The sequence below is a fragment of the Taudactylus pleione genome, unplaced genomic scaffold, assembly GCF_031769625.1.
Source record: "Taudactylus pleione unplaced genomic scaffold, aTauple2 ptg002080l, whole genome shotgun sequence".
Lineage (NCBI taxonomy): Eukaryota > Metazoa > Chordata > Amphibia > Anura > Myobatrachidae > Taudactylus > Taudactylus pleione.
In genome coordinates this window covers 14381-32834 of record NW_028286474.1, presented here as the reverse complement: position 1 = coordinate 32834, position 18454 = coordinate 14381, and the positions used below count along the sequence as shown (strand labels likewise).

At 48.1% G+C, this 18454-nt stretch overlaps 1 protein-coding gene across 1 annotated transcript in view; it reads right to left on the bottom strand.

Annotated features, from left to right (window-relative positions):
- Nucleotides 1-18454, bottom strand: part of LOC148435681 (uncharacterized) — a gene marked incomplete at its 5' end in the record, with an annotated part of 206932 nt that overhangs the window by 182555 nt on the left and 5923 nt on the right. Inside the window, 2 exon segments of the mRNA XM_088465642.1 lie at nt 11946-12979; nt 15117-15369. Of these exon segments, the coding sequence (XP_088321768.1) occupies nt 11946-12979; nt 15117-15369 (1287 nt within the window).

Here is an 18454-nt window from a genome sequence, read left to right as displayed (position 1 = left end):
TATACAGACTTCCCTCTGATGACAGACCAGGTAAGTGATGCAGCCAGGACGTTTTGTCCCTGAGATGATATTAAAGCTGAACGCTGCAGTTTGTCTGCTAGATCTGACGCTCCGGCTCTATTGGCTCCCCTCGGCGTGCAGGTCGCCGGCTGGTCCCTATACAAAGGCTGAGAGTGTGGTCTCATAAATCTAGGGGGATGGTTAGGGTTAGGCACTAAGGGGGGAGGTTTAGGGTGCGGGGAGGTTAGGTTCAGGTACCAGGGAGGGAGGGTTAGGGGTAAGGGTTGGTGTTGGGAAACTTACCTTTTAGTGTCGGGATTCTAATTGTTTGGATGCCGGCATTCCCGACAGCCGAGATCCCATACCCAATCTGAGATTATTACATGAGTCACCAGTACAATGTCCCAATTGCCATAAAGGAATGAAAAAAAACATTAAACATAGGTGGAAGGGCGAAATGTGACACCTCCTTCACATCCATCGCACATACAGAATGCTATGATTTATATATATATATATATGTATATATAAGCTATAATCAGGGACTGACCAATGCCTTCTATAATTCCCTTGGAATGATCATACAACTATATTATACTAAGCTGTAATACAGAGCACTGCTATGATTTATTCTGTGATAAAGCAATAAGACTTAGGGAGGGGTGACTAGGATTCCCTCAGGATCATTGAAGCACATTATACAATGATCATCGCACTTTGGGCCTCACTCAGAGATTGATGGAATTGCAGAGGAGCACACAAGCGGCCGTCCAACTCCGTCCATCTAAAATGGTAATGCAGCAGGGGATGACTGTAGGAAACACACCTCCTTGCTGCATCTGCCATCCTATTGGGAGGAGTAAGGAGTGGGGTATCAGAGGAAGCACTGACATGAAGCACTGCTGAGGGAAAGGATGAAGTAAGAAGGGTAATGGTGGTGGTTGGGGCAGACAGCAGTAGATGCAGCATCAGGCAGAGGAGTGGAGGGAACGGTGTGGAGCCAATGGGCAGAGGGGAGGAGACGTCTCTCACAGTTTACCTCCCAGCGATTGGGTAAGTGATGGCATTATACGCCGATACTATATTGCACCCTAGGAATGACGGTTACATGATGGGCACCAGTTCGGGCAGTATGTCATTCTGATACTACCAATTTTTATCCTTGACCACAATTGTCAAAGGCCCTCAATCAGACCCACTCGCGAGCGGCTGTCCGCTCGCAAGTGGGTCAATGGTCTGCACTGCGCATGCGCACGATGGAGGGAGCTCCATCGTGCGCGAGACGCGACAAGCGAAGGACTTTCCTTTGCTCGTAGTGTCTGATCAAAGGGGGCGTGCTGTCGATGTTGATTGACAGCACGCCCCCCTTTGGTGGGCGTGCCTGCCAGATGGAGGCGTTCCCAAGGGAACGCCTACCGTCAGAAGCCGGCCCCACTGACATCACTAGTGATGTCAGTGGGAGTGATTTTGGCTCTGATAGAGCCAAAATCACTCCTGGCCTTGCGGTTGAGAAACTCAACCGCAGGCTTCTGCTCGCAGTGGCGATGGTCAAGACCATCGCGACCATCATCCTGCACGCTCGTATATGCTGTGGGTGGTGACCCACAGCTATACGAGCGTCCAGGAGGACGCTCCATATTAATGGAGGTGGGCCCTGATTCAGAGCGAGCGCTCTGGTCAGAGCATCCGGCTCTGAATCAGGGCCAAAGCCCCTTCTCACATCCAATGGGAAACAGTTCAACATAGAATGCTTTCTCTGGCACAATGGGACCTTATATACAGTATATACCACAGTACTGTATAAACGTGTAAGCTCCTCAGCCATTCTGACATAGATTAATCTGTGACATCGCCAGTATCTCGCACCTGAGAGGCCTCCACACAACGTGGCACACTCAGCCTGCATTGCGCCATTGTTACTGCACTGAAGCAGGCCACATCTTTCATGTTATTTGGGTGTGCCTAGTCTTTTTGGCTTAATGCATTTACATTGGAAAATCAGATCCTAAACCATGACCTTACCCCACCCCCCAGCCTAAAATAGTCTTAATTAATGTATAGCCCCGTCAGCTACCCAAATATCAGAGGAATGTCATTGGTCACATCCTTATTGTGGCACAAGCCGGTCTAGCCCAATATTCGTAAGGCTCCCTGTCCCCCTGCTATGGCCAAGGTGGGTGCTGAAACACATTTTCACTTTGTAATGGAGACGCTGGGAGAACAATATTCTACCTTGGTCAATTCCACTCTACTAAAATGGTTTAGTTGGCAGGAGTCACAGCGCGCCGGACCCCGGCTCCTTCTTACCAGATCCAGTCACGCTGTTCTTCACAGACAGTTGCGGCTCTGTGGTCGGCGGGTGCCGCTCTAATACTATCCGGCACCTACCTCCGTCTTCTGCCTCTCCTCTGCCTGGCATCCATCTGGCTGGCCAGTTCTTGGTCTCCTGGCCACTGTGCAGTCAGCCCCAGCTCTTCTCCCTGGTGATAGCAGGCGTTCCTGTAGGGATGTACACACTGATCGGTGTAAAATTAGTTTCTTCCTATGATAGGAAGTCTGTGGGCTCTGTTAAAGGGCCAGAGTATTAGGCTCACTAGCCGATCTCCAGCGTCTGTTCTGTTAGTGATCTTACCTGTGTTCTGATCCGGTTCATCTGACCATTCTCCTTGCCTGCTTCTAGTGACTTCCTGGTGCTGACTTTGGCCTTCTCCAGAGCTGATTATGCCCGTCCCCTTGTACCGCATTGCCCACCTGCTGGGTTTCTGGTGAAGGCCACTAATACGTAAAATGCTGCACCTCTGTTCTGGGTCTAAGCCAATCCTAATAGTACGGTCAGCATCCATCCCAGCGATAGGTCTGACAACATGAGCATACCACTGATGGCGATGGTTCTTCTATCCCTCCCTAGGAGAAGGGTTCAGCCTTTACCATTCAGTCTCATTCATACAAGACTGAAACTCATTGATACTAGTTTTTTTTGTATATAAATTAGTTTTTTGAATATTTAGTGATATATAGTTCTGTTGTATGATGTTTTATGTTGTATTTTCCCTTCTCCCCTCACCTTTGTCTCTTCCCCCGCCCTTTCCTTCTCCTGTTCCCCTTCTATTTATAGAAAAAAATTACTTTAATAAAACATTTTGATGAATAATAAAAAAGGTGACGGATGGCTTATACATACTTATACATGCTTTTATTATTTTCTCACAAAGGGGGAGATGTACTAAGCTCTGGAAAGTGATAAAGTGGAGAGGTAAAGCACAAACCAATTAGCTCTTAACTGTCATTTTTCAAACACAGCCTGTAACATGACAGTTAGGAGTTGAGCGGTTGGTAGTTTATCACTCTCCAATTTATCACCTTCCAGAGCTTAGTACATCTCCCCCAAAGAGACGTTATATCAATGGCTCTGCAGTCCCATGTGCAAAGATGGAGGGAGAACATTTCAGTCCTAATATGGCAGCTTCTTGATCTCACTCCCACCTTGCAAGCACAGACTTAGAGTCATTCAAAGATGGACGCTAACGTGATCGTAGCTGCGAAAACATTCTAAAAGTTCCCCGAGCATAAACTACGCCCACCGCTGCCTTCCCATATGCGTACGATGTCGCTTACCTGCGTAAATATTGGTAATATCGATGCACATCAAGCAGCCATCTTGCCCTTGCGGTAGATCTGACAGCCACAAGCAATTACAGCTCTCCTGACACGCAGAGAGCATATGCAAATGCAGCGGGAAATTTATGCACGCCCATGTCACGGTCAGACACGCCTGCGTTTTTCCCCCCAGGCACTGCATTCTACTCCTCCTGTGCATACTTTCCCACTCCTGGAAGATCTAGAAGACACCTGAATTTGGGGGAAAGTTCTGAAAATCCCCCGTGTCCGACCAGTTGACCATTCAGAGGGCAGTATGCTGGTGTTGATGAATCGTGTTATCGCGAACCCACCCCGTGCATCTCAAAGCCGGTATTCCCAGCAAAAGATCACCGCCATGACGCAATTTGTGGTGTTCCGTCTCACCCATCTGCTTCCACCCTCTCCTAAAATGAGAATTTCCAAAGTTGGTGACTATGTCCTGTGCACGCCCCAGAATCAGGGTTAGAGGCATACATGCCTGCCCTCCCAGAGTGGCCAGGAGGCTCCCGAAAATTGAGTGGCGCTCCAGGCCGCCCGGAAAAGTAGGCAACCACCCCCCGCATCCCCATATACCACCACAGCAACGGGAGGAGGTGATGACGAAATGCATGGTAAATCGTGTCATTGTGGCACCAACCCCTGCTTCAGAATGCCAGGGGCGAGGCCACAAGCAGGGACGACAAAGATACGATCGTGCAGTCATGCCTCCACTCCGCCCCCAAAATGATATCATCTCCCTGCCATGCCCCCCTTCTGCCACTTCATGCCCGCCCGAAAAGCCTGGTTGCCCCCTCACAGCGGGAGAGAGCTAAATGTCGGTAAGTATGGTTTGACGGGAGGGGCACTTAGAGCCTACTACCCTCTCCATAGGAAAAACAAATAGAACATTTAATTAGTGTAAACACTATTTGGAATATGTGTTAATGTTATAGATGCCCCCATGTACAGGAATACACCCCGTAATGATGAGGTGTTGGCGCCATAGTAATTCTGCTCCATATGAGGGGTTTAGCGTTGTTCTTTTGAGTTTCGGACGTGAAGACACTGGGAAGTGGAGGCAGTCACATACTTAACCCCCCCCCCTCTCTAAAGCTCCCTTATGGTAGCTTAACCCTCCCCATCCTGCAACCTAACCCTCCCCGTTAGTTCCTGAACATAAGTCCCCCTCCTTCGTGCCTAAATGTAACCCTCCCCCCTAGGAGTGCCTAACCCTAACCCCCCCCCCCCCCCCTCGGCTAAGAGGACAGGCGTCTGGACTTACCTCGTTTGGGTATCCTTCCGCTTTCCGGCGTCGGGATTAAGATAGGCGGCGGCTTTTCAATGCTTATCTTAACTCCCTTGTCAGGATATCAGCGTCGGCTCACAGACTCTGGTCAGCTGACTACATCCCAGTACATAGCCCCTTCTGCCCCTCTCCCAGCAATTCCTCCCCTATTATTACCAGAGCTTAGTGATGTCAGTGGCCCAAACCCAGTCACTGCCTCATACAGACTGTACAGCACCAGCACATACCTGTCCCCTCCCCAAAGACCCCCCAATAATACCCTGACCTCCCCTCCCGCACTAACTGTACAGCACCAGCACACATCTGTCCCACTCCCCAAAGACCCCCCAATAACACCCTGACCTCCCCACACTAACTGTACAGTACCAGCACACACCTGTCCCCCTCCCCAGAGACTCCCCAGTAACACCCTGACCTCCCCTCCCCCCACTAACTGTACAGCACCAGCACACACCTGTCCTCCTCCCCAGAGACCCCCTCCCCCCACTAACTGTACACCAGCACACACCTGTCCCTCTCCCCAGAGACCCCCTCCTCCCACTAACTGTACAGCACCAGCACACACCTGTCCCCTCCCCAAAGACCCCCCCAATAACACCCTGACCCTGACACCCTGGGGGCACTTATATAGTGCCCCCAGTAGTAGTCCCCCCCCTATGCAGTGCCCTTTATATAGTGCCCCCAGCAGTAGTCCCCCCAATGCAGTTTTCCCAGTAGTGGTCCCCCTTATGCAGGCACCCAGTAGTGATCTCCCTATCCAGTGCCCCCTGTAGTGGCCCTTCCTATTATTGCCCCCAGTAGTGGTCCCCCCAGTGCAGTGCCTCTAGTAGTAGGCCCCTTTTATAATGCCCCCAGTAGTAGTTCCCCCTCCCAAGTAGTAGTCCCCAATAGAGGTTCCCCCTTAAGTGCCCCCAGTAGTCGCCCCCCCCAGTAGAGGTCCTCCCAATAATGGTGCCCCCAGTAGTAGCCACCCCTCCCCCGTAGTGCCCCCACCCCTAGTAGAGGTCCCCCCAGTAGTAGCCACCTCCCTCCCCCGTTGTGCCCCCAGTAGTGCAGACAGGTTTAAAAAAAATATGTGACTGGCGGCGATGCATGTGTTATGCACAGCCTGAGCCCGCCTCCTGGCGCTATTGGGCAAGCATTCGGGGAGGGAAAGGGCTCAGATGTGCAGCACAGGACCGGCGCCCATGGCAGGCACCCTGTCCGACCCCCCCTAGTTACGCCACTGCTCGGGCATAACCTCTGCCACCTCGGCTACCCCTAATCTGTAAGGAGGTGCCACTCACATATGAGGATGAATACAAACTACGGACCCCAACAAAATAGCCGCCGCTCTCCCGGTGACTACATGACCGAGAACAAAGGCGGATTCATTGGTAAACAAGAAAATGGCAACTGCCTAATGACATAAATTAATGTCTTTTCCATGGTGATCAGATACTAAAGGGCCCTTCAACATCTTGTTTTATACTGTTTAATATATGTCCTAGACATGTCCTCAGTTACGGAGGACGGCGGTCATTTTCTTGTGGTCTGTACTTTGCCCTCCGGACATCTTTTCCAGACTCCCCCGCTATATACTTTGTGTGTTTCCAGGAGGAGGAGCTGTGTTACAGGTACCAGGCCTGTCCTTTATTATTATTACTGCTGTCACTAATAGTATTATTATTATGTATGAGGTGTAATGCTGGGCAGTGATTGTGGGTATGGGGGGTATATGTGCTGGGCATGAGGCTGTATAAGGTGTGCCCAGGACTGTATGTATGAGGTGTAATGCTGGGCAGTGACTGTGGGTATGGGGGATATATGTGCTGGGCATGAGGGTGTATATGGTGTGCCCAGGACTGTATGTATGAGGTGTAATGCTGGGCAGTGACTGTGGGTATGGGGGATATATGTGCTGGGCATGAGGCTGTATATGGTGTGCCCAGGACTGTGTGTATGAGGTGTAATGCTGAGCATTGACTATGGGAAGGGGGTATATGTGCTGGGCATGAGGCTGTATAAGGTGTGCCCAGGACTGTATGTGTGAGGTATAATGCTGGGCAGTGACTGTGGGTATAGGGGTATATGTACCGGACATAAGGCTGTATAAGGTGTGCCCAGGACTGTAACTGGTCTCTGTGTTTTATATTTCTTCTTCATGGTCCCTAGGGCTCCACAGTGAGACCTTGGGGTGTAGGTGGTGGTTGAGGACCGGGCACCGAACAGTTAAAGCTTTGCTCCAAGGATGCAACAGTCCTTCCCCTTATACCCCGCGCCCAAGCCAGAGGCACTTCAGTTTCGTCGGTGCCCGGCTGGAGTCGGGTCACCAGTATAACAGTGGGCTGCTTCAGCAACCTAAAAGCTTTTATTTTTATGATTTTCTTTATTTTTCATTTATTCCACTTAGTGGGCAGCAGCAGACCTGTGCTGCCGCTCCATCACCCCTCCGGGCGTCGCAATGCCAGCTCCGCCTGGTACTCTCGGCAGGCATCCCGGGGACATTGCTAGCCGGCCCCGCAGACAGTCCTAGATTGCAGCCCAGTTTCTATGGGGACAGGTAAGGCGGGTCACCACTTGCAGTGGCCCGCAGATGGCCTGTCTTACCTCCGGTCTCAGGGGACAGACCGAAGGCGCTGAGGGTGAACACTGGCTCCGACCACGTGATCCACTAGACCACCAGGGTACATACGGAACTAGAATCCAGCGTCCCGTTGGTTAACAATCAGTATGGGGAGGTCAGCTTCCAATATTAACGTGGCACCTCAGCTCAGGGCGCCATTCCTCTGAGGTCTAGCTGAGCTGCTCTCCTCTGACCATGCTCAGAAGTCTCCAGCAGCCATCTTTCAGCCACAGCGCTCTCAGGGAATCCCCCTACATACCTCCCCTACCAGCCTTTAAGGCCTGAGTAGCTGATTGTAATGCCATTTTGCAGTTATATGTATTTCTGCATTATATGTGACTTATGCTAGCGCTGTCTGTATATTCTCTCTATACTGTCATCATATAACTTTCCCTTTTTTTCTCATCTTTGCCCTAACATACAGGTGTATTCAGGGTTTTCTGCACCGCACATTTCTTGTATTTGTGAAGGTTGTCACATACAGTTAGTTACTGCAGTGTGCCATATTTTGTTCGGTGCGCTCTGTAGCAAGCCCAAGCACAAGACTGGATCAGTATATTGCATTCCCACTTGTGTATCACATACCTTGTGCAGTGTTCTCCCCAGAAATTTTTTCCAGCCGGATGGCATCAAAAAGTAGCCGGGTGGGGGCCTTCGCAATTATGTGCGCGCCGGGAAAAGGGGTATCTCCCTTACCAATCCAGCCCGACAGGTCTCAGGCTGCTCCCCCACTGGCTCTGTCACAAGTGCCCATTATGCAGTGCCCCCTGTATTTGTGCCCTTTATACAGTGCCCCCTGTAGTTTTCCCCTTTATACAGTGCCCCCTGTAGTTTAGCTTTGCCCTTATGCAGTTCCCCCAGGCTGTAGTGCCCCTATATAGTGCCCCCAGACTGGTCCCTAATGTTGTGCCCCCAGGCTTAAATAGTGCCCGCAGACTGGCCCCTTGTGCAGTGCCCCCAGGCTTAAATAGTGTCCCTTATGTATTGCCCCCAGGCTGGCCCCTTATACAGTGCCCCCAGGTTTAAATAGCACCCCTTATGCAGTGCCCCCAGGCTGGTCCCTTATGCAGTGCCCCCAGGTTTAAATAGTGTCCCTTATGCAGTGCCCCCAGGCTTAAATAGTGTCCCTTATGCAGTTCCCCAGGCTTAAATAGTGTCCCTTATGCAGTGCCCCCAGGCTTAAATAGTGTCCCTTATGCAGTGCCCCAGGCTTAAATAGTGTCCCTTATGCATTGCCCCCAGGCTTAAATAGTGTCCCTTATGCATTGCCCCCAGGCTGGCCCCTTATACAGTGCCCCCAGGCTGGCCCCTTATGCAGTGCCCCCAGGTTTAAATAGTGTCCCTTATGCAGTGCCCCCAGGCTGGCCCCTTATGCAGTGCCCCCAGGTTTAAATAGTGTCCCTTATGCAGTGCCCCCAGGTTTAAATAGGGTCCCTTATGCAGTGCCCCCAGGCTGGTCCCTTATGCAGTGCCCCCAGGCTGGTCCCTTATGCAGTGCCCCCAGGCTTAAATAGTGTCCCTTATGCAGTGCCCCCAGACTGGCCCCTTATGCAGTACCCCCAGGCTTAAATAGTGTCCCTTATGCAGTGCCCCCAGGTTTAAATAGTGCCCCTTATGCAGTGCCCCCAGGCTGGTCCTTTATGCAGTGCACCCAGGTTTAAATAGTGTCCCTTATGCAGTGCCCCCAGGTTTAAATAGTGCCCCCAGGCTTAAATAGTGCCCCTTATGCAGTGCCCCCAGGCTGGTCCCTTATGCAGTGCCCCCAGGCTTAAATAGTGCCCCTTATGCAGTGCCCCCAGGTTTAAATAGTGTCCCTTATGCAGTGCCCCCAGGCTTAAATAGTGCCCTGGTCCCAGCCCAGAACTTACCTTTACTTGCTGGCCGCTCGCGCTCCCACTCCCGTTGCCTCTGGCTGACTGGATCTAACTAGATCCAGCAGGCGCGCGGGGCAGGCTCCTCACGTCGCGGGTGACGTCATGACGTCACCCGCGCAGTGCATCACTGGGAACACTTGCCTCTGAAGCGATCGGAGGCTTCTTTAGCCTCCGGTCACTTCAGAGGCCAGCGTTCCACAGCAGGGGTCGGCGGGGGAAAGTGCTGGGCGGCAGGCTTTTTTCTGCCAGGTGATGCGCCCGCAGAAAACAGCCTGGGGAGAACACTGTAGTGGTTGCATATCACTTACCGGTTAGGGAGCTGTGGCGCGGTCCTTCAGGCAGGGGAGCTGGCGTGTGGAGTTTGGCATTGCGTGTACATCCTGGTAAGGGTAAAACTAGTGGCATCTCTGCGTCGCAGCTGTCTGGGCGCCACCATGTTGTCTTTGGCCATGTGACATAGCAGTAGTAGTCGACAGGAACAGGTCAGAACAAGGCGGGCAAACCGGGACCAGAGGACTTGCGGAATCAGCTCAGAAGACCAGCTAAAGTCAGAACCAGGAAGTCACTAGGAGCACCAAGGGAGCAGGCATGGAAATGGTCAGACAGACCACCGTGTTCTTTAATTTAGAGCAGCACTCGCTTCCCTATGGGAGCTGGTTGTTACCAGACTAACACACAGTAGCAGCCAGAGAGAAGAGGTGATGACAGTAGTCCCCAAAACAGCCGGAAAGGGACCGCCAACAGCGAGGGGAACTTATACCTGGACCCGTTAAGTAGAATCCGTCCCCTACCCACGCTGTGACATGGACACTACACATACCAAAAACAAGAAAAAAAAACTATTCCTATCATGGGGCACTTGGGAACTGACCTATAGTATCGCCTATACAAAAATGGTGAACATGAAATTCCAAGTGACCCATACTACTAATAAAAAATAACCTTTATTTAATCCTTAAAATCAGCCAGCAAAATATAAAGTGTCAAAAATGTGAATTATAAAACATGTGTAAAAGTGAATTCAAAAAGTTGTTTCCACTAACAATTTTCTGTATTATTATTATATATTATTAATCCCAGCTCCATATCAAACAGTAATGGAATGTGAATGGATGTCACTAGATTAATATGTAATTAGAATTGCCCCAATTGTAACGGACTCTCCGAGATTTAAATTTATACAGGCCCAATATAAAGCTACTGATTATAATGGTGACACAATAGGTTACATACTTAGGGCCTGATTCAGCGCTCGCTCTGAATCAGGGCCGTCCTAGCTGAAAATGGAGCGGCCTCCCGGCCGCTCGCATAGCTGTGGGTGACCACCCACAGCTTATGCGAGCGTCCAAAAAGATGGTCGCTATGGTCAAGACCATAGCTACCATCGGGCTTGCGACGAGACCCTTGCGGTAGGGTCTCGTCTGCCGCAAGCCCGGAGTGCTTTTGGCTCTATCAGAGCCAAAAACACTCCCACTGACATCACTAGTGTCAGTGGGGCCGGACCCAGATGGTAGGCGTTCCCATGGGAACACCTCCATCTGGGCAGCCACGCCCACCAAAGGGGGCGTGCTGTCACTCACCATCGACAGCACGCCCCCTTTGGTGCGAGACGCCAAGCCGTCGTTATTCGGGTCTCGCGCATGCGCACGACGGAGCTCCCTCCGTCATGCGCACTTGGGCACCATCGACCCGCTTGCGAGCGCTTAGCGCTCGCGAGCGGGTCTGAATTAGGCCCTTAGTGTCTTATTGTCACCCTTTAATGTAAGATATATTCCTGTACCAATAGTTACAGTTCCACAAAAGACACTTATTTCAGATGAAAGAGCTCTGTGTTACTGATACATCCTATGTCAGTGTGATACATCTCAGTAGTAACAATTATATCTCACCGCAATTATATAAACAGGGATTTAATTGTCCACATATTATTATATGAACCAGGGTAATCCAAATAGTATTCTCTCTTCCAATTTGGAGTTCATACAAATTCAGTATATTAATGGCCATTGCATATAAATTGGTTAGAGCATAATGATTCAGCTTTAATTTAATATATTATTATACATCTTCTCTTCTGGTCTCACATATACAGTGGTTATTATCACACAATTGTGATTTGTTATCCAGCTACAGCAGCAAATAGCATGTAGTTATTATGTATCCTTACTCTTTACTTTCAGTTTCATTTTAAATGTGCCAAATAAATGGAAACAACACTCTGTTTGGTTTCATATATACATAAAGTTGTCAATTAACCACATGTAATCATTTGTTGCATCATACAGTGCATATCCCTAACACCACGTCCTATCCCTATTGTGCATATTATGAGCGTTTAGGATATGGCAATGCGCCCAGCCTCAGCAACTGACCGATTTTAGACATCCATCATAATTTAGTCAGATTATTTCTGCATTGCTGTTCTAAAGTTCAAGGAGATTGAGGAATATTTGCTTTTGTTTAGTAACACAAATGACATTTTCCCCTACTTATTTCCCTCCATGTTCCCTCCTGTCTTTTTATGTATTTTTTGATGTTTAACAAAATTTGATTTCTGTGTAAAACATTTTCCACACTCAGAGCATAAAAATGGCTTCTCACCTGTGTGAGTTCTCCGATGTGTAACAAGAGCTGATTTATCTGTAAAACATTTCTCACACTGAGAACATGTAAATGGTTTCTCACCTGTGTGAGTTCTCTGATGTGTAACAAGAGCTGATTTCACTGTAAAACATTTCCCACACGCAGAACATGAAAAGGGCTTCTCTCCTGTGTGAGTTCTCTGATGTTCAACAAGATATCTTTTCACTGTAAAACATTTCCCACAGTCAGAACATGGAAATGGTTTCTCACCTGTGTGACTTCTCTGATGTATAACAAGAGCTGATTTCACTGTAAAACATTTCCCACACACAGAGCATGAAAATGGTTTTTCTCCTGTGTGAGTTCTCTGATGTTCAACAAGATATCTTTTCAAGGTAAAACTTTTCCCACAATCAGAACACGTAAATGGTTTCTCTCCTGTGTGAGTTCTCTGATGTTCAACAAGACTTCTTTTCACTTGAAAAGATTTCCCACACTCAGAGCATGGAAATGGTTTCTCATCTGTATGACTCCTCTGATGTGTAACAAGATCCGATTTCTGTGTAAAACTTTTCCCACACTCAGAGCATGGAAATGGTTTCTCCCCTGTGTGGGTTCTCTTATGTATAACAAGATATGATTTCTGTCCAAAACATTTCCCACACTCAGAACATGGAAATGGCCTCTCACCTGTGTGACTTCTCTGATGTGTAACAAGATCTGATTTCCATGTGAAACATTTCCCACATGCAGAACAGAAATAGGTCTTATCACCTCCGTAAGCTGTACTGTGTGTAGTAAAATTGGAGTTATCAAGGGAACAGTCTGCACAATTAAAATTAACAGCTGATACATCTGCACTGTGAGGTACTGAATATATATTTGGTGTAATAGGGATGTCTCCTGGAGAATCCTGTGTAATGTTATTTTCTATTTTAAAATGTGGAGTCAAAACAAAATCGCCCTCCGAGGTCATCCTGCTTGTGTGTCCATCTACAGGAAATAAAAAAAAAGTATGAAAATAGAATTTTATTTAACTAGGAAATAATTGTCATAGTATTACTAAGCTCATATTTACAAAGCAACAAAGATGACTCGTCTTAATATAAAGGTAAATACATCACCCAGCTGTGACAGCACTCTACAGTTGTTTTCATATACTTTACGTTTGTACAGCATATACCGTGAGTGAGGGGTATAGACAGCACATAAGGGGGCGTGTATAGTAATATTGTGTACAGTTAGGTTGTCATGTTTTGCTTTTGAAATGTTGCCAGGTGACATATGAAACGTATTAGGGGAAGTCTATTTGTGGCCGTGTCCTCTGGAGGGTGCAGGATGTCACACATGACAAGAGCTAACAGGAGGAGGGACCCTTCATTATCATAGATCCCCCTCCTCATTACCAATCCTCTGGGTTCCATTGTTCTATCAAGGTAACTCTCAGACACTCACACCACAGGGGGTAACTAGTAATCGGGGGGAGTGTACATCGCACCCAGCCCCTCTGCAGGGATTCCCGATACCAGGGGACACACTAATGAGCTACCTGCACAGGGGTGTATACCTATTTTGTGGGAAGTGAGCTGTTTTAAAAGAACAGAGCAACACAGAATGATGGCAGCACAAAGCGGGTGAGGCAACGAGACAGTGTAGGGGAATGGCGCAGGGCACAAACGAGCAACAGCAGAAATAGGAAGAAAACAGAAGGGCAGAGCAGGGTACAGACAGGTCAGAAAATAGAAGACAGTACAGATCATCGGTAATGTGACATGTGTCAGTGCACAGGGAGGATCATGGGTAATGTGACTTGTGTCAGTGCACAGGGAGGATCATGGGTAATGTGACATGTCAGTGCACAGGGAGGATCATGGGTAATGTGACATGTGTCAGTGCACAGGGAGGATCATGGGTAATGTGTCATGGGTAGTGAACACAGAGGATCATGGGTAATGTGACAGATGGTGCACATGGAGGGACATGGGTAGTGCACAGAGGAACATGGGTAAGGTTACACTATAGAAGTAGAATAGTCACAAGCATCTACCATTATTGCGTTGCAGCTAATGCACACATCAGCACAGTTATATCTGGCAGAGCTGTGCTCATCCTCTATCAGTGTACATAGGACTACACGTGTGTATATACGTCATTAGCTCCCACAGCATAAGTGTCACCACAGTGCGGGCTCTATCAGTGCATTAATATGTACTCTAGCTGTAGACAGTATTACTATGTATTATACATCTGCTCCTCTGTTTGCCTTTTCATTTATTAATAAACTATTACAAGTAATTGATATTTATTTGTATTTCTAACAGCAGCACTGTGATTATTCACATAATGTCACACGGGGTCTAATCCAATTGATGAGGGATTCAATCACCATGGTGATGACGTACTAGGTACTGATGTATGAGATACACCAGAGAGTGTGAGGAGGAGACTGGTCAGATCTCTGGGCTGGTAACACACAGTGACATAATGTGAGGGGGAGAGCAGGAGTATAATAGGGGCTGATGGCTCCTGATGTATGAGATACACCAGAGAGTGTGGGGAGGAGACTGGTCAGATCTCTGTGCTGGTAACACACAGTGACATGATGTGAGGGGGAGAGCAGGAGTATAATAGGGGCTGATGGCTCCTGATGTATGAGATACACCAGAGAGTGTGGGGAGGAGACTGGTCAGATCTCTGTGCTGGTAACACACAGTGACATGATGTGAGGGGGAGAGCAGGAGTATAATAGGGGCTGATGGCTCCTGATGTATGAGATACACCAGAGAGTGTGGGGAGGAGACTGGTCAGATCTCTGTGCTGGTAACACACAGTGACATGATGTGAGGGGGAGAGCAGGAGTATAATAGGGGCTGATGGCTCCTGATGTATGAGATACACAAGAGAGTGTGAGGAGGAGACTGGTCAGATCTCTGGGCTGGTACCACACAGTGACATTATGTGAGGGGGAGAGCAGGAGTATAATAGGGGATGATGGCTCCTTAGTACCCACTGGGCATATACATTTCCCTCATTAGTCTGTACTGACAGAGGCATATGTAGATTAAGAGATTGTTGTAGTGACTGAGCAAGGAGAATATGTGACTATTTTCTCTAAGTGTTTATTACTCACCTGTGCTAATATCTGTAGGAATTTCCTCCTCCTTACACTGCTGATCACTCCTCACATACGTCTGTTCTTCTCCCTCTATATCTTCTGCCTTATTATCAGTCACATACGTCTTTTCTTCTCCTTCTATATCTTCTGCCTTAATATCAGTCACATACGTCACTTCTTCCTCTATAACTTCTACCTTAATATTAGTCACATACTTCTTTTCTTCTTCCTCTTTAACTTCTACCATGAGAACAGCCAGATCTTCAGCCTAAATAACCCCAACAAAAAAATAGAATGTTGGTACCCGATTCCATAGGGGACACTGGAGCATATACAATGGGGTACAACCGGGGGATGAGTGGAGCTTGGCACTTTAAATTTCCTCAGAAGTGTAGTTGGCTCCTCCCCCTCTATACCCTACCTAAACTCAGTTAAGATTGACCAAGACCAAGCAGAGATGGAAAGCATAAACTACAAAGGAGGAGAGACAAAGAGGAAGAGGAACCAACAAATACGGTCCAAGACCAATTACTGCGAAAAAAAAGCGACATATAGTGACACACTGCAGACAATCAAGATGCAGCTGAAAAACTCTCCAAACACTGCAGCAAGGAACAGCGGGAGGGCGTCCAGTGTCTTCTGTGGAATTGGCTAAAGGGATTAATTGGAAAGTACCAAAATCCTCTTTTCTCCTTAATCCACTAGGGGTCACTGAAGTATATACAATGGGGACGTCCCAAAGCTAACTGCCCAGGTAGGAAGGTGCTGAGAAACTTGCCAAACCCTGCGACCAACAGTAAATAGGGGTATCCAGAGAATAAACGGTAGAAAATAACAAAAGTATGAACTATGGACTAAACAGCTGCATGGCAAGCCCACAAGCAGAAGCACTTCGCCTGAACGCCCCTAAGATCCCCACGGAAAATCAGAGAGCACCAGAAAAAACTGTTATAGGATGGAAATATAAGAACAAGACCTAACTACATCCAGAATATGCAGCTGCAGCCGACCAAGGAGACCCACAAGATGAACAACGTGGAAGGCCTATCTAGTTACAAAAGAGGCCGGCTTCATGCTAAGCACATCCCGATCACAATGAGAACTAGGGAAGTAGTGAGAGTGATTAGTCATAGTTGCATGCTCTGACCCCATCGAGCGAAGGCAAGAGCCAACTGCAGAATTGTCGATAAGGACCATATGTGAGATCCACCTCATCTAGTAGCTCAAAACCCATCCGAGAGAAGAAATTAAGATTAGATTGATGTAGGAAAACACCACCAGGATGAAATCCATCGAGCAGGAGGAGGTATCATAGGTGACTGGCCTCAAGAGCTCCTCGCAGGAGGTGTGTAGGTCGGGTAGCAGGGCAACTGATGCCGAAACCGATAGAGAAAGCAGCAATCTGCACCTTCAGCAAGACCAGACGAAGACCAGCATCCACTTCCATCTGGATAAAACAAGAAGGCCGGGACAGCCGAACCACTGCGTGAATAACCAGCAACAGGAGACTCCCAAATGGAAGAAACTGGCTTCCAGGCCCAAGCCAAGTAGAAAAAAAAACAGATTTCAGGATACCCTAGTGCAGGGTTGGGCAATAAGTGGCCCTCCACATGTTGTTGAACTACAAATCCCAGCATGCTTTGCAACATTTTTAGCATGGCCAAATAGCAAAACTGTGACAGGGCATGCTGGGATGTGTAGTTTTACAACATCTGGGGCGGCCGCTTATTGCCCACCCCTACTCTAGTGATTCAGAACCACAGCCGCAACAGCCACACCAGTAACGAAAGTGCAATAGGGAGGGGAATATGAACAAAACCCGCTGAAGGATATCTAGCCAATGTGGTAACAGCCACGGTTCGCTTGCAAAAAACTACCAAAGATCCAAGTACCATACTCAGCTAGGCCAATCCAGAGCTACCAGGAAGACTGTCGTAGAGTGGTGCTAAATAGGTCTAAGATCCCGTGCCCCCGGACCAGTTGAACTACACCAAAAGTAGATAACATGAGCACCTATAAAAAAAAAAAAAAGATAACATACCCTGTCCCCAGAGGAAACCAAGAAGTGGTCTAAGGACAACAACCACCAGCCACTCTAAATCAGCGCTGCCACCTCTCTGCGCGCTGAGGATAGAGAACTACTGTTTCTCAACTAAGTGGATTAGTCTGGACACCTTGAGCACATTTCAGATATTAGAACAATGGAATGATCCTTGACAGAGAAGGCATGTCCACCCAAGGTGGAGACAATAGAAGACATGGCTAAGTCCCCTAGAGATGAGCTAAGAAGGGATACAATATCAGATGTAGTAGTCTCTGTACGCCAGGTCAGGGCGAAGCATTTATGTAGAAGGAAATATTGAATGTAGGGAGGCTCTTAGGGTGTAGAGCCAAACTGACCTGAAAGGAGGCACCCTATAGGGATAGATATCTGCTAGTCTGTAACGCTATGTTAGGTGTGCACAGTTGTACCATGAACTTGTTACTCTTCTAAAGGGATCTGTGTTAAAGTGTGTTCCTAGGAATGAGTGGAGCGGGGCCCTTAACTGCGAGCGACCAGGAGCTGCCTGTTCTCTTACTGTAGCTTTTCACTGACGCCTGTTCCACCTCGCAGACACCAGCACCCTCAGTCAGGTAGAGTACCAATATTTTCTGTATGTGGTTGGGGACTCTACGGGGTATATTTACTAAAGTGAGAGTTTTTAGAAATGAAGATGTTGCCCATGGCAACCAATCAGATTCTACTGAACATCTAACTATCACCTTCTACTGACGCCTGTTCCACCTCGCAGACACCAGCACCCTCAGTCAGGTAGAGTACCAATATTTTCTGTATGTGGTCGGGGACTCTACGGGGTATATTTACTAAAGTGAGAGTTTTTAGAAATGAAGATGTTGCCCATGGCAACCAATCAGATTCTACTGAACATCTAACTATCACCTTCTAGATAATAGCTAGAATCTGATTGGTTGCCATAGGCAACATCTCCACTTCTAAAAATTCTCACTTAGTAAATTTACCCCTACATCTTGGTCCTTAAATTGAAACCGCTTCATCAGAAGATGCGCCCAGTGAAGAAAACTAGTAGAGCTGCTAGAGGAGACATGTATGTTCCCACATGGGAACCGCATTTCATGACTCACAGAATCACAACAGCACACTAGACAATCCTCATGCACTCACATGGGAGGAGAAAAGGGGAGAGACCAGACTAAAAGCCCAGTGACCCGAGAGTTCTCCATTGGGGATGTACATAGACAGTGTTCATTTTAGCACCCTGCACCTGTCACAACCCGTGCAGTTCCACTTTCCTGCCTGGGGTGTCGCTCTCTGCTCTGGTGCTTATACCACA